We start from the raw sequence: 17,454 nt of genomic DNA on the forward strand, positions 1-17,454 counted from the left end.
CTGGCTGTTGACAGGCAAAACTCGCAACATGGGTGCTTTTGCAACTGTGACTGTCTGTGGGGGAAAAACTACTGGATGCCTGGCTGCTAGGCCCTGCTGGGGCCATGAAGCCTGCCAGCTGTGTTTGTCTTAGGGCACAGGGGGGGTAAAAAAAACTACTGCAGGCTTGCCAGCCCCTGATGTGGCCACAAAGCCTGCCACCTCTCAAGAAGATAGGTGCAGTGGGAGTCTGGATTCTGGGACCCTGCACTTCTGGCTGCAGGCAGGCAGAACTTGTGACATGGGTGGGTGACACTGTGTGTGTGTTCAAGTGTGCCCTTCCCAGTGTTGGGGGCCTCTGCACAACATGGTAGTGTGCCCCAGTGAGGCCTCCTCCGCCCCTACAGCCTCGACTCAGTCCACCACTGTAAACGACGGCAGGTGAAAATAATGTAGGTGACACAACAGCAATAACACCAGCAGCATCTAAGGTAGTCAAACAGAACTGTCACAGAGCCTTTCTTGTTATAAAGGAATTGACAGCGAGAAGTAAAGACGTTGTGTTGGATGGATATATGTTACTCGTGGTGTGTGTGATGGCTTATCTTGTGTTTTATGTTTATATGTTTATTATGAAAGAAACCAGAGTAGTTTAGAGAAATATATCTTAGGAAGCTTTCAGGTTGAAAAACCATTTGTCAGGCTGAGGAAGTACCTGCAGTTGGTGTCTCCTGGTCCTAGATGGAAGGAATAGTAAAGAAGCCAAAGGCCGGCCTGGCATGCAATGCAGGCAAGGAATTCAATCAGTGCAAATGGAAATGGAGGTGTCAGGGGGTGAGGGAGGAGCAGGGGAAGGGGGATGTAACAGCACAGGTAAAAGTGCAGAGGTACCTGGGGAGTCAGGTGTCTGGCAGGTTGCAGTGTGCCAGAATTCCACTGTGTATATTGAGTCCGTAAGTTTCTGTACCTACTACCTAGGAAGCTGTTGAAGTGCAGTTCATAGACCCAGCTCTGAAAAGTGGTTTGTACATTCAAACAAGCACCTAACCTCATCACCAGAACTGAAGCCAACTTCCTACAGTTCAAAACACAAAACCTGCCAGCTATCTTTAGTACCCCCACAAACTGCATACTAGAATCTATCAAATACAACAATACCCAACTACCTGTGGGGGCACATTCCTCATCAAAAAACACTGTATCTCCAGTCTCTAAGGCCTGATCCTGAGAGAGAACAAATTACAAACCACTTTTCACAGCTGGGCGTATGAACTTCACTTCATCAGTCTCCCAGGTACAGAAACTCATGGACTCAATATAGATTAGACAGTGGAAATCTGGCACACTGCAACCTGCCAGACATCTGACTCCACAGGTACCTCTGCACATTTACCTGTGCTGCTACATCCCCCTTTCTTCTCCACCCCAGCCTGTCCCTCACCCCCTGATGCCTCCATTTCCATTTTCACTGACTGACTTTCTTGCCTGCATTGTGTACCAGGCCGGCCTCTGAATTCTTTAATATTCCTTCCATCCAGGACCAGGAGACGCACCAACTGCAGGTACTTCCTCAGGCTGACAAAGGGTTTTTCAACCCAAAAGTTGGCATCCCGGGGAGCTAAGCCGAGCACGCCTCGCAACTGCACTGCAACCAGCAAGCGTCAGGCTTGTCAAAGACGTGACTGATCTGGGCTTTCCCCTGCCAAGACTGTGTGCATGCATGTATTAGCTGAAAGTTATGGTGCCTCCTACCTGCCTTTTATCAGGGGATCGTTGGTCCTGGCATATACAGGTCTGCTACGCTGCCAGCAGTCCCACCAGGCCTTCCTACCCTTGCAGGGTGAAGTTTAAGTGATCATACCCAGGACCTGGGGCCTCCTCCTTCCCCATGGCCCCATCCCATACCTCCAAGTTCATCCTGGCAGGGGAACGAGCTCAGCAGGAACATCAGATGGTTTTACCTGGTTTTTAAAAAAATGAAAAAAGGAAATAGGTGTGGACGAAGTGAGGAGCGTGGCATTTAGTCTGTCTTTACTTGGAGAATGGGGAACCCCAGCAGCGGGAGTTTCACCTTCAGGAACACCAACTGCTCCACCAAACTAGCGTCCAAGCAGGTGCAGTGGTGTGTCACTACATCCCCAGCGATTCTGAACCCCTCTCACTCAGCACACTGGTCGGTGGACAGGATAGGTGTTTCCAGGCAACTGTGGCCAGATCCGACCACACCTGGCTGCAGCTTGCTGAATAGGCCAAGGGGTTGCACAGCAGTGGCTCCACATCCTCAGCAAGATAGGCAGCCACCAAGGTGTGAGCACTACCTGCCTGCTGGGGTCTGGTGGCTCTGGACCCCACCATAGAAGACATCCCCTTAGGCAGCACCTATGGTGGAAGACAAGACTGGCTCATGGATGGCATGAGCCAGTGGATCTCCCATTCCACATCCTCCTGCCTCCACCATTCTGCCTCCCTGACTTTCTTTACCAGCACCTGTGTCCACTGATTCAGTGTTTGGCTGCTGTATATGTTGCCCTTCACCCCTGTGTCACACAGGGCGGCCAGCACATGGACTGTAGTGGACCGCAAGGGATCAAGCCATTTCCTGATGCCTTCCTTCAGCCACCTCACCAGTGCCTGCACGTCTGGTGATAACATTTTGCCCCAGCCAGGAACAGTGATTCCCCCAGAAGCTCTCCATTTAGCTCTGAAGTTCCTTCACTATGGGGATCACCTGGCAGTGCTGAGGCTCCCGGTGGCCTTGAGGAAGGGCTTGAGGACCATCAAGATCTGAGAGATGGTATCCCACATAGTTCTGTTCAGGAAGCTGCTGATCCTGATCTCCCCAAGCAAGGCCATCTCAGGCTGTTGCTCCACCAGCCTCTCGAGCATCAGGTATGTGGAGTTTCACCAAGTCTCCACATCCTGCATGATTTTGTGCTGCAGGATGTTCAGCTGTGCCTGTTTCTCCCACAGCATCTTGCCCCTTGATGCTCCAGTGGAAGTAGCCTGCCATCTTCCTGTATTTTTAAATTAGCTTGCTGGTAATGGCAGCACCATCACCGACAGCCCTGTCCCCCTCCAAGGCATCCCTGACAACAAGGTGCAACTTGTGTGCCACACAGCGGATGCTAACAAAGTTGGCATCATAGACCACCTTGACCATATTGGGCCCATTGTTGGTGAACATGAACCTGTGGGTGAGCTCACCCTGCCCAGCAAGCCACCCCTGCACCAAGCGGTTCATGGCTGTCATGATCTCTGCTGCTGTGTGGGACTCATCCATCACCTCGGCTTGAAGGATAGCCCACCAATGGTCACACCAGTGCCCTGTGAGGGAGAGGTAGGCATGATCTCCGCCTTGGCTGCTCCAGATTTCTGAGGTGAAGTGTAAGGCCACCTGCAGACCTGCCTTGCACACTCCTCCCTCAAGTACTCTGTGCATGCTTCATACAGGGATGATACCACTGTCATCCTGAAGCTGGTGCATGTGGGCACTTGGTATTATGGGACCGCGAGTGCCATGAGCTGCCTGAACCCTGGCCGCTCAACTAGGGAGAATGGCTGGCCATCAACAGCAAGCATCTCTCCAATTCTCTGAGTAAGCTTGCTCACCTTTGGAAAGCACCCTACTGTCTGTCCACCTTTCTTTCACTATTCCAGGGTGGCCTGCATCTGCTTTGAGGAGATGTGGGCTTTGGAGCAAGCAGGGTACTTCCCTTTGTACATGCTTCTGCTAGTGCCAGGCTGAGGAGGAGCAAGGGCAATAGGGTGGTGCCTGCGAAGATACATGCTCATATGTTTTGTTCCCTTGCTCTGGCTGGTTTTGGCTCAGCAGTGCAGGCAGATAGCATATGTAGGTTCATCTGCTGGCTCAAAATGATCACAGACCACACTACCTGCTCGCTTCTGGGATGGGGTGCATCTGTGGATGCTGCTGCACTTTCCCCCTCCTCAGTAGACAGAGGCACAGCAAGAGGAGGAATGGACTCAGATGAGCCGTTTGCCTCCACCTCTACATTAACCTCCTCCAAAGTGCCTGCTGGGGAAGGAGACCTGGCTCAAAGGGAAACTTGAGGGGTGTTGAGCACAAACTCAGCTGATTTCCCCTCCTCCCCCAGAATTTCCCTTGCTAGAGCACTGAGATCCAGATCCAGTGCCAGCTCTTCTTCTGGCACTGGTAGTCTCCACATGGGAAGTGACAAAGGGGTGGAGTGGGTTGCTGTGCTAGTGCTGCTGCTGGTTGTGGTTGTCATCATGGTGAGGAGTGGGGGGTTGTGGCTGCTGCGCTTGGAGGGGATGCAGTCTCAGGCACAGGCAGTGGTAGTGTCATTGCTCCCCTCTCCTTGCTGCTTGTAGCAGCCTCATCCCTTTTAGCTGGAGGAAAAAGGCTGAGTCTCAGTTTTGGGGGTGGGGGGGGGTGGGACTTACAGCTCTACCTCCTTTTCCACCCCTTCCTGAAGGCTGGCCAGTGTGGCCACCTGCTTTCTCACCATGCTTCATGAGGTGTTCCGTAGCTTCCTTTTCAAGAAATATATAAATGTATTTGTGTTCCTATATAAACTAAAAAATGTAGGTCTGGTGCAGTGAAGAGATTTATGAATACGATAGAAATATATCTGTCTCCGTATATAAACTCAATAGCATAGGTGTGATGCAAAGAATGAATGTATAAAAACACACATATATAGTAAATTCCTATATAGAGTAAATTCTATAGTAATCCTATCCAATGTATGTATAAAATTCAAAAGAATAAATTAATGAAAATAATAGTAAAATGAAAGCACCTACAAGAAAAAGGTATTCTGAAATCCCTCTTGATAGGGTTGCAAGCAGGGAATCCTTTAGAAAATCAGTGCTGCTAGCTGTAGTGGTCTGACGGTGAGCTGCTAAAACAGACAGCTCAGTAAGTCACCCAAGGCAGAAAGCAGGGTACTGCAAAAAATGCTGGTCTTTATGCATTTTTTCTGTCCCCCTCCCCCAGAGTACTGGGGTTGGAAGAGACTTCAGGGAAGGGTGGCAGTTACTGGCCAGCTAGACAGTCAATAATAAGAGCACTCTTTTCCCCCGCCACCTTCCCCCTCCCTCCCCCTCCCTCCCCTTACCTTACTTTCTCTTTACCTGCAGGGAAACCATTGAAAGTAAGCCCAGCTTCCTGGTTGAAACTCAAAACATTTCAAATTTTTCAAAACATTTCAACATGCCCTGTTTTGACCCTGTTTCAAGCCTGCCTGTTTCATTTCTACATTGCTGTTTCGAGGTTGAAATGGCTTGAAACAGCGTTGAAACAAAATGGGTGGTGAAATTTCACAGAACCCTACTGGGCAGCACAGTTTGGGGAGGAGGTGACCAGCCAACTGTGGCAAAAGAACAGATTAGGGACAGATTAGAAAAGCAAGACATACAAGTCCATGGGGCTGGATGGAATGCACCCAAGGGTGCTGAGAGAGTTGGCTGATGTGATTGCAGAGCTATTGGCCATCATCTTTGAATACTCATGGCAATCAGGAGAGGTGCTGGATAATTGGAAAAGGGCAAATACGTAGTGCCTGTGTTTAAAAAAGAGAAAAAGGAGGATCCAAGGAACTATAGACTGGTTACCCTCACCTCAGGCCCCAGAAAAATCATGAAGCAGATCCACAAGGAATCCATTTCTAAGCACTTGGAGGAGAAAGTGATTTGAAACAGTCTGCATGGATTCACCAAGGACAAGTAATTCCTGACCAACCTATGATGAGATGACTGGCTCTGTGGATGTTGGGGGGCTAGTGGATGTGATATACCTTGAATTTAGCAAGGCTTTTGATATGGTTTCCCACAACATTCTCGCAGGCAAGCTAATGAAGTAAGGCTGGATGAATGGACTGTAATATGGATAAAAAACTGGCTGGATCACTGGGCACAGAGGGTGGTAGTCAATGGCTCCATGTCTAATTGGCAGCCAGTATCAAGTACAGTGTCCCAGGGGTCCGTCTTGGGACCAGTTTTGTTCATTATCTTCACCAGTGACCTGGAAGATGGCACAGAGTGCATCCTCATAAAGTTTATAGATGACATCAGGCTGGGGGGAGTAGTAGATATGCTGGAGGAGTAGAGCTATGATTCAGAGAGATCTAGACAAATTGGAGGATTGGACCAAAAGAAGCCTCATGAGGTTCAATAAGTTCAAGTGCAGGGTCCTGTAGGATAGAACAATCCCATGCACCAGTACAGTCTGGGGACTGACTGGCTGGGCAGCAGCTCTGCAGAAAAGGACCTGGGGATTATAGTGGACAATAAGCTGAATATGAGCCAACAGTGTGGCTTTGTTGCCAAGAAGTCTAATGGCATACTGGGCTGCATTGGTATCAGTGTTGCCATCAGATCAAGGAAGGTGATTATTTCCCTTATTCAGCACTGGTGAGGCCATATCTGGAGTACTGTGTCCAGTTTTGGGCCCCCCACTACAGAAAGGATGTGGACAAGTTGGAGAGAGTCCAGCAGAGGGCAATGAAAATAGTGAAAGGGCTGGGGGACATGGCTTCTGAGGAAAGGCTGAGGGAACTGGGCTTATTTAGTCTGAAAAAGAGAAGACTGAGAGGGGATTTAATAGCAGCCTTCAACTAACTGAAGGGTGGTTCCAAAGAGTATGGAGATAGACTGTTCTCAGTGGTGGCAGATGACAGAACAAGAAGAAATGGTTTCAAGTTGCAGCACAGGAAGTTTAGGTTAGATATTGGGAAAACTTTCTCACTAGGAGGATAGTGAAGCACTGGAACAAATTACTCAGGTGGTGGAATCTTTATCCTTGGAAGTTTTTCAGACCTGGCTAGACAAACCCTTGGCTGGGATGATCTAGTAGGGGAATGTTCTTCTTTGAGCAGTAGGTTGGACTAGATGACTTCCTCAGGTCCCTTCCAACCCTCATTTTTATGATTCTGTGATTTCCCTGTTCCCCTCCTCCCCTCCCCATGCTTCTCCTACCACTTGCAGCCTTAGGTCCCCAACCTCCTTCCTCCCATCTTCCCCCCCCCCCCCAAAGTCTCTCCCCTGCTGCATGCCCCTCCAGCCCGCCCCCACCCCCTTAACTTTGCACTGGCAGGTTCCATCCCTGCATCAGCTCAGGGCATGGTGTGTGGCTTCAGCCCAGCCTGTCTGCATAGCAGGCACCATGCTTCATGTCCCAAGCTGCAGTAGAGCTAGAACCTGCTGGTGTGGAGCAAAGATAAGGGAGAGGAGGACAGAGAGGGAGAAGCAGCATGGGAGGGGGGAGACTGGGGGCTGCAGGAGAAGAGTGGCAAGGTGTGCAGAGGCAGTGGGGGGTGGGGGCGGGGGTCAGGGTGAGTAGCAGCTGCATCTCTGGCTCCAGCTCTGGCCCTAACCCTGGGTTGGGGCTGGAGCCCCAGCAACTGCCTGCTCCCCACCTCCCTTCCCTCACCCCCGCTGTCTTGTGTTTGACTGTAAGACAAGGGTCTTTTTTCCCCTTGGTAAATGGGAAAAACTTACCTTCTAATAAAGTAAATACAGTAATAATAAATGGCATTTTTCTCACCTTCCTACTGCTTTTACTTTCAAACTTTAACTCGAAAATCTCTGTCCATCTAAATTCAGACAAAGAATTCTTTTTTTAATCACTCTAATTGGCAGAAGCACTGCAAGGCTTGTTTAGTTTGTACATTTGGCAAGGTTTGGTGAAGTAGAGTGACCGTCTTTTCCCTACTTCTGAACTTCCTCCCTTTTTATATTCTGAACTTAATCATTAGAGGATTTTGTGTTTAATTCTCTTTGACAAAAGCTGTTCCCTTGGAAAGGGATTGCTGTCTAATTAAGCTTTTTCTTGCACTTTGATGGATTCTAGATTTGTTTGCCAAATCTTTTTCAAAGAGACAATAAGGAAATGAACTTCTTATTTTATAGTATATGAATGCCAAAAACAAATTTGTTACTGCAGGGCAGTCCTCCCTGCCTCATTCAGTTTGTGGAAAGTAGGGAAACTAGCTTTCAGAAGTTACTAACTGGGCACATCTACACATGCATATTTACTGTACAGTAACTGAAATTACTGTGTGGTATGGGCATGTATCTACATGTGCATGCCCATACTGTGCTGTAAATATGGTGACTTATGCTGACTTGAGTGTAAATTATATACCTGCAAATTTACAGGTATTTATGCCCAATTAGTTACTGTGCAATAATGCACATGTAGACACCTTACTGTGCAGTAACACTGTGTGTGTGGACTAACTAAGGACTAACTTTAGTCTCTGGTCAGTCCATGCACAGCATTAATATGGTTTAATGCCTGCATGTGTAGATGCTAGCCTATTCCCACTTACTGTGCAGTAATTTTAAGCTAGCGTAAATGCACATGTAGACACGCCCACTGAATACAATGAGCCATTACCTTTGAGATTCATGTTTCTTCTATGATTTAATATGGAGTAATATCTGCTATTGAAATGACTCATCCACTTTGTTAAAAGTATGCCCTTGTTTATAACAAATGGAACAGTTTGGTCTTATTTGGCAATGGATAACAAGCAAATACAGACATAAATCAGCACAATGGCATCATTTAGTTTACCTTTATTCTTTTTATAGATTGCACTTGAGAATAGCCAAGTGTATTTCAACTTACCCTTAGAGACTCTAGAAATATCTTCCTCTCAAAGACCTTTGAACGGGAGGCTTCTGCAGTTACAAATTTGTGACAGTTCCCATTGCCCAGTAAATCATCCATGGATTAAGTTACAGTAATGTTCTCTTCTCATTCCATTTTTCTGGCAGAATCTTCACTTTCCAGCTGTAGTAATTTTCCTTGTGAATGGAATTCCCTATTTCTGTCAACTTGTGTATGTAGAGAAATTGGCTGGAGTTCACAAACTCTTGTCAGCAATGATAGTAATGGTAGAATCTATTAATATTAATTTCTGCACTTGGCAATGCTGTTTGTGAGAAGTATAAATAGGGTTGTGGAATTACAGATAGTCACATCCATGAAACTCTTCCATCTACCATCCAATCCTCTACTTTATCGTTCTTACAATAGGACTTTCAGCCTTTTGCCCATCACTGGTCTGAATGTGGCCAAGGCTGGTAAGAGCTGTCAAGAGTTCTGCAATGGCTGCTTTGTAATCTAGTTGAAATGTGTTGTAGTCTCAAGCCACTTCCCTGGATTGAAATTAGGCAAAATGAGGTCTAACATTCAGTATAATTTTCCAGGTAATTCTTAACCAAACCCCATTAGCTTTAGGTCTCACATGGGTTCTTTTCTTCCTCACTCTGAACTGGTTCTTTTTTGACCATGTGTATCAGACCTGCAGGAACATCTTCCAAAACTATCCCAGGAAAGGAACAACCATCAGCCACTTACATTTAAAAAATATTTCAATAATAATCTGGCAAATAACATCCTCAACTAAATAAACAATTTAGGATAAATAGTCCCGTGCATCTGAACAAAGCCTGTCTGCATCCTCCAACTATTTCTCTTCTCAACTCTGATGTCCTTTGTGAAAGGCAAACCTATTTAAGGTAAACCTATTTCACACCTCTTCTCAACCGACCTGTTGAAGTAGGTTTGGCAGGTGTTTGCCAAGTGATGCATAGCAACAGAGTAGCTTAGGTAATGAAGATGCATATGCCCTCTCTCCCCCACCTTCTCTGCCTCCTCACATAACCCACACTCCATGGAAGGAGTCTGTCTGCCTTTCTGATATCCACTTCTCTCAAGAAAATGCAGATCATGGAAACAACATGTAATAAAAGGGCATTCGCCTTTATTTTCTATTTTAAAAGGCATTCGCCTTTATTTTCTGTTTTAAAAGACAGAATAAAAAAAGATAGTAAAAGACAAAACAAGTAGTGGCCATACTAATGGATGTTTTTGTTTGTTTTTTTTTAAAAAGCTGCAATCTGCTGAGTAACCTTCTCTTTAATGGTTTCTTTTCCTGCAGCTTATCTGTCTCCTATTTCTGATGCCCTGATATTATGAAAGAAACCTAGTAAATACCCTTATTAGTATCCTGATGTGGGACAAGGCCCCTTTCAGTTGCATGACAGGGAAGCAGGAACAACCTCCTTTTTCCCGCTTCTGAAATGCCATACATGCATACTTACATTTTAAAGACAAATGGCCCATATTGTGCTGTTAATAATTTTCACCATAACTCACACTTTTTTCCTAACATATGAGTCAGGGATCTGTAACTCTGTAAGTTACATTTATTGCTTTTTCATTTCCCTTTTTTCAACTTGAATTTCTCATTATAACTCTGAACCATTTTGTTTCTCCTTGTTTTTCCTATGGCTAAGTTGTGCCCAGCTTCAGTCTTTTCCAATTCCCCCCCTCCACCATCTCCTGCCAGTCTCCTCTGACCTTTTCTGTCCTTGCTCAGTCAAAACATACTGTGTACATTTTTCTCTCTTGCACAGAGTCTGTTTCTAGTGCAGTTCTACTCTATTCCTCTTTCCCAAGCTCCTCTGGAGATCTGTAAGGCTTCACTAAAGGCTATCACTACCTACTTCCCCTGCGTTCTCCAATTTATCTGTGATCCCTATGATGCTCTTACATGTCAAGTTCCCTGCTTCCTGCACAACAACCAGTTTCTAATGTACACTGCCATCCCTCATGACCTGCCATTTTTTTTGCTATGGGGCACACCTTGATTTTGATGCAGGTCCAACAGCAAAGTCCTTTCCATGTAATAAGTAATAGCATTGCTATTGTTATTGTTATATAACTGGATAGCTTCCAGTTCCAACAAGGCCATCAATGTCAATATGTCATGCTAGCTAGCACTACTACATGTCAACTTAATCTAAATAGGGATACTATTAAATATCCTGTATAACATCGCAATGATCTGTTAGTTCCTAGAAGAATCTGTTGAAGATTATTCAAGAGAAGCATACATTTTGGGTTATTTTCAAAGTTTCCACTGTGGAGCAGTGTTTCTGCGCAATGTGGCTAACCTTATACTTTTATTTCAAGTCTCACAATATTTCATGTTGTCATTAAATCCTGGATCCTGGAGTTAAGTGAATACAACAAAATGTTAGCTTTAATTTTTTAATGGTTGTGGAGATAAGCTTAAAAAGGTGAGTACTGAAGGCTCAAGAGTTACAAGGCAAATACAAATAACTTCAATTTAATTTTTATCAAGATTTATGATTTTGGGGGGATTCTGACTCATGAATTGTTGAGTGTTTGGTATTGGCATGACTCCTTTTCCTTTACCATCCCTGCATCTTCCAGGAGTGTTCTTTCTAAAGAATCAGGGATTTAGGTGCAGTCCGTCTACCATTCTTTTTCCTTTCTTTCCACACCCTAGATGAAATTGTTCCCATTAATCATAGTGAGACTCCTAGGAGTTATAAAATAGATATTATTCAGCTATCTGTAGTGTTTCCAAATTAACTGTTGTTTTAAAAACTTTTCCTGTTCGACAGGTTTCTTTCCTTCTGCTTTCCAAGCTGTTGGCTGCTATGGGCAGAGTCTGGGCAGATCATAGTAGGGTATGTTTGGTCACACTAGTTGAGCTGACCAGTTTTACTTCTGCTGTTGGCTTTGGCCAAGGACCCACTGTTCAGGGCTCTTGCCTCTGCTACAGTCAAGCTGCAGTAGAAAATACTTGGAGGCCACCCAAGCTTGGTAGCGATGCAAACAAACAAAAGAAGTTACACAAATAAGTTAGCATTTAGCTGTGTTTCAGTGGTTCTCCCAGGCTTCACCTCCTGGTTGCCTCTTATCTTTCAGAGGCTTTGCAGAGCCTGCAGGCTTGTGCAACAAAGCAAATGATCAAGCAAACAAACAGAGAAGAGCTCTGTTCTGGGCTCACCCAATGGCTGCTTAACCCCTGGTAACTCCAGGCTCCCAGCAGCCTGCTCCCTGGCCAGGTGCAGTCTCTTGAGGCTGCTTTCAGTGTCTTTTATCCTTCCCACTCTGGGCTCACCTGGCTAACCTTCTCTCACTCCCCACACCTGTGTCAGCTCCCTTGCTTAGGTTCTCACTGAGTCCCAGGACCTGGTTTTCCAGCCTCTGGTGAGTTCTCCCATGTCTGGGGTGGGTGAGCAGAGGTGCTTCTGGGGTATGGAGCTGTTCAGACTCCCCCAAACCCTTAGTAACAGGGCAGGGCCCTGTTACACAAGACTATAAATGTTTCCAAGTTTTCATTTCAAAAGTAGAACTCTGCATACAGATTTATGCTCTTCCAAGAATGTGCAGAGGCAAAGTAGAGACTTGAGTAATAAAGAAAAGAGTGAACCTGTGTGTTCTCTGAAGATGATTTTTCTTTCTGACTGATCTGTGAGACAACTCTTAAAATATGATTGAGCTACATAATTGTATCTTCTGTTGATTTCTTGCAAGCATATAGGTTACTGGGCTCTGACTACCCCAGGTCTATAAGAAAAAGCTAAAGATGCCTTTCTTTTCTTTTTGATTATCTGATAGTGAATGGAAAAAGCAGTCCTTAGGTGCACTCTAGTTTCTGTGCTGAATTCACAGACATTACATAATATACATGAATCTTCTGAATTCTAAGCTTTTCATTGCTCAACTGGGAATTATTTTTGATGAGCTGAACTAGAAACCAAACTTAGCACCAATAAATACTTAATGATCCTAAGCATATGTCTAACTGACACATTTTCCTTCCCTTATATAACAGAAACTGGATCTGCAATTACAGCTTCCTGCATCGGTTTGGGGAATTCAACATCACCGCCACCAGGACAGGCAGGAAAACCAGTGCCAGGCTACAATGGTAAGTGTGCATAGAGTATGTCTAAAAGTGTTTGTCTGTATCCTTAAGAAAGTGCTTAGGAAATTGTAAGATCACACCTTACGTATGTAGTTATTGGTCTAGGACCAGTCTTAATAGTTCTCCCGTTGTCCCCAGCTTGCTTGCGGAAAAGAGATGATTACCTAGGAGATACTAAAGAACTATGCTAAACTATTATGGCTGTTACCAAGTAGCATATCTTGGAACTGCATCAGAGCTGCTCTCATCTGAATCATTTGACCAGTGGGGTAATTCCAGGATTCACTTAAAACAACCATCTCATGCACACACACGCACATCCTGTTGGACTGTCAGATACAGGAAGGCCAGGCCTTACAAGCTGATCCCAGGATCTAGTACATGTAAAACTGAAACCACTACTACTTCATATAGGTTTGATCCTGTATTTCTTACAGCTGCTTGTTTTTTACAGGAACTGTTCAACTCCTCATAGGGTCAGACCCTTTACAACCCACCTTATTATTATACATTTCCTGGAAATGGTTAGTCTCATTCATCCTTGAGAAGCTGGATACCTTCAAGTCAGCTGGCCCTGACAACCTGCACCCCAGGGTACTCAAGGAGCTGGCGAGCGTCATAGCCCAGCCCCTGGCACGGATCTTTGAAAACTCCTGGCGCTCTGGTGTAGTGCCAGAAGACTGGAAGAAGGCCAATGTGGTGCCGATCTTCAAGAAAGGGAGGAGAGTGGATCCGGCTACCTACAGGCCCATTAGCCTGACTTCTATCCTGGGGAAGATCTTAGAAAAGTTTATTAAGGAGGCCATCCTTGAGGGACTGGCCCAGGCTAACATTCTAAGGGACAGCCAGCACGGGTTTGTTGCGGGTAGGTCTTGTTTGACCAATCTCATTTCCTTCTATGACCAGGTGACCTATCACCTGGACAAGGGAGAAGAGATTGATGTCATATATCTTGACTTCAGAAGAGCTTTTGATCTGGTATCCCATGATCACCTCTTGGCCAAACTGCCCAGTTGTGGCCTTGGCTCCACCACAATCCGCTGGCTGGGAAATTGGCTTCGTGGTCAGACCCAGAGGGTTGTGATTGATGGCAGTCACTCATCATGGTGCCCTGTGACCAGTGGGGTCCCTCAAGGCTCTGTCCTGGTACCCATACTGTTCAACATCTTCATTAACGATGTGGACATTGGAGTCAGGAGTGGACTGGCCAAGTTCGCCGATGACACCAAACTTTGGGGCATAGCATCCACGCCAGAAGATAGGCGGGTGATCCAGGCTGACCTGGACAAGCTCAGCAAATGGGCAGATGAGAACCTGATGGTGTTTAACACCGAAAAATGCAAGGTTCTCCACCTTGGGAGGAAAAACCTGCAGCACCCTTATAGGCTCGGCAGTGCTACGTTGGTTAGCACTACAGAAGAAAAAGACTTGGGGGTCATCATTGACCACAAGATGAACATGAGCCTCCAATACGATGCTGCGGCTAGTAAAGCGACCAAAATGCTGGCGTGCATCCATAGATGCTTTTCGAGCAAATCCCGGGACGTCATTCTCCCCTTGTACTCGGCCTTGGTGAGGCCGCAGCTGGAGTACTGCATCCAGTTTTGGGCTCCACAATTCAAAAAGGATGTGGAGAAGCTTGAGAGAGTCCAGAGGAGAGCCATGCGCATGATCAGAGGTCAGGAAAACAGATCTTACGATGACAGGCTGAGCCATGGGACTCTTTAGCCTGGAAAAGTGTAGGCTCAGGGGTGATCTGATGGCCACCTATAAGTTTATCAGGGGTGACCACCAGGATCTGGGGGAACGTCTGTTCACCAGAGCGCCCCAAGGGATGATGAGGTCGAACGGTCACAAACTCCTGCAAGACCGTTTCAGGCTGGACATAAGGAAGAATTTCTTTACTGTCCGAGCCCCCAAGGTCTGGAACAGTCTGCCAGCGGAGGTGGTTCAAGCACCTACATTGAACACCTTCAAGAGTAAATTGGATGCTTATCTTGCTGGGATCCTATGACCCCAGCTGACTTCCTGCCCTTTGGGCAGGGGGCTGGACTCGATGATCTCCCGAGGTCCCTTCCAGCTCTAATGTCTATGAAATCTATGAAATCCTAAACTAATTTTGGGTGCCAAAAATGCAGATGTGGGATTTGAAGGTGCACAAGGAATTCAGAACCAGGCCCACTGTGACTAAATGGCTGTTTCAGCTTGCATTGAACTAGTCAGTCTGCATGCTCAAGACCAGTGGATTATTGTGAAGATATGAGAACAGTGCTTCAAGCCTTAATCTAAAATGATATGGTATTAAACGATAACCAGCAGTGAGAGCATCTGCTGGCAAGATGTTAGTAGAAATCTTTAAAATTTGGAGAGAGGACACAATAGCTAGATAAAAAAGTACTTGCTTTATCTATGATTCACTCTTAAGAGCATTTTAGCTGTTATATCTTTACATATTTTCTTCAGCGCATAAATGGTTCTATTTGCTGTGGCTATAAGCACATCTGTTTAAGAGTCACATCTATGTGATCTTTTCTTTTTCTTGAATAAAAATGTATTAAAAAATCTCCTGATGGTTACGTGCAGGAAGAAGAACCTTGCTGTGAAGTCTGTGACCTCTTCACATATTTAATGATAAACTAGAAAGCAACTTGGCCAGGGTATAACTGTCCTCAATTTGAACTTGTTTCACATCCCAATTCCTTTTATCAAGGAAGTTAGCCTTTATGTTCAGGCTTCTAGCAGGTCTCGGGTTTGAGAGAGATATTAAACATATTATCTTTCAGTACTTGTGCAGCATTTTTATTTCTAGCTGTAAGAAATGGTAGGCTGCGAACCTGCATGAAAAGCGAGAGTGCCTGAAAGGTATTTGCATGCAGAGAGTGAAGCCACACAAGGAAGAACTGTAAAATATTTTCATACCTGGGAACTCTGATTTTGATGCAGAGATTTTAGGAATTAGTCCAAGACTGAAAAAATAATTAGATTTTTCAAAGGTCAAGCTATCTGCAGGGAAAGTACTCACGTTCTGGAGCAGAATGGGCTTGGTTTGCTTTTCTTCTAACACACACATGCCAGTGTGAAAATTAAAAAAACCCTCATTTTCTGTTGCCCCAGACTTGGCACCATTAATTATTTTAGGAAGGCAAGCATTAAATGTAAGAAGTAGAGGTAGATAGGAAGTAGAGGAAAGGTTTAATGGTTGACCAGGACTCTAATTACCAGGTAACCAGGGACAATTATAATTGCATCTCACCTGCTCCTGAGGCAGTGGCAGTCAGGCCTAGCAAAAGTCAGTGGGAAGCAGAAATATAGAGATTCTGAATTAATTCTGCACAATCTGCTGTTAATGTAACTAAAACTTTCCTTTGCTTTATTTAGAAAGGAATTTCTTCAAAAATGCAACATAAAACAAATGCCATGCTCAGTCACAGTCTGTCAAGGAACAGGTATCACAGTGGTTTAGGACCAGTTACTAGAAAGGTTTACAAAACTTATAACCCCACCATTACTGAAATATTGGTTCTTGACATCATAGATCCATAGATTCGTAGATTGTTAGGGGCTGGAAGGGACATAACAGGATCATTGGGTCCAGCCCCTTGCACTAGGCAGGAAAGACAATTGGGGTACAGTAATCACTGTATTTTGATTATGATCTTATTCTTTCCCACTTCAATTGTTTTGTGAATTTTAGCTGCTGATATGATTTGCTAGAAGTTTATTTTCTACTTTAAAAGATAGACTCTATACTTTTCTATGCTGTAAAACTTTTAGGTCTAACACAGGGGTTGGCAAAATAATACCCATAAGGCAGATCTGGCCCACTAAGAAATTTTATCTGTCCCATGGTGGGTCCCATGGCCCTGCCCAGTCCAGGTATGGGGGACAGCCTGGTCTGTGATGTGTGTGCATGGTCCCTGTACCCCCAGGCATGCAGTGGGGCTGGGGTGGCACATCAGCCAAACTTACTTCCCAGCAGCACCAGCAGCTGCCAGTGTGAGTCTCCACCACCAGATGCTGCCTGAACACCAAGGGCGCTGGACAGAGTGGGTGGGCAGAGTCTCCATGGAGACGAGTCAGTACCCCTTTGGGCAGGGCATGCTCAGCCAAGTAGATGGGATGGGGCTGCAGGCAGGTGGGGGGTAGCATCCAGGAGTGGGATGAGAGGGCAGAGCTGGGGCTGGGATCTCAGGGTGGAGACAATTTGGGACCAGGGCCTGGGGCAGAACCACAATCTGCTGCCCACACGTACCTGCAACAGGTGCTGGTTTCATCAGCAGGGTCATGCAAGGAGCAGATTGCAGCTCTCACCATCCCATGATCCCGGCCCCAGCCCTGGCTGCTCATTCCACTCCTGGCCAGGGAGAGGGGGCCAGGGGCTGATGATTCAACCCATAACCACTCACCAAAACTCCCGAAGTGGCCCTCCAGCTGAAATAATTGCCAATCCCTGCTGGTATGGTTCTTAGGATACTGATTGCTAAAATCATGATGCATTTAAACTAGATTTGTGGAGTCAAAATAGAAAGGAAAAAAGCCCATGCTTCCTAGACAGGGGTCAAAATCTTTCATATTATATCAGTTTGAGTATAGAATAAAGTAAATAAGTCTCTGTGAAATGATTTTGGCTTTGCATTGGTATAAGTGTCAGAAGGACTAGGCAATAATTTTAGTTTCAAGCATTTTAACCAGGAGTAGGTAGAAAGTAATGCCCTCTACCACTGGAAAACTA

General features: G+C 45.6%; 1 protein-coding gene across 12 annotated transcripts in view; it reads left to right on the forward strand.

Moving 5' to 3' along the window:
• ACSS3 (acyl-CoA synthetase short chain family member 3) overlaps positions 1-17,454 on the forward strand; it is a 203,754-nt gene that overhangs the window by 128,453 nt on the left and 57,847 nt on the right. For all 12 annotated transcript variants that reach the window (XM_090042628.1, XM_090042623.1, XM_090042625.1 and 9 more), the window contains one exon: positions 12,630-12,725. In XM_090042628.1, the coding sequence (XP_089898754.1) occupies positions 12,630-12,725 (96 nt within the window). The remainder of the gene's footprint in view (positions 1-12,629; positions 12,726-17,454) is intronic.

The sequence above is a fragment of the Crocodylus siamensis genome, chromosome 4 (genome assembly GCF_052110815.1).
Source record: "Crocodylus siamensis isolate JL-2025a chromosome 4, ASM5211081v1, whole genome shotgun sequence".
Lineage (NCBI taxonomy): Eukaryota > Metazoa > Chordata > Crocodylia > Crocodylidae > Crocodylus > Crocodylus siamensis.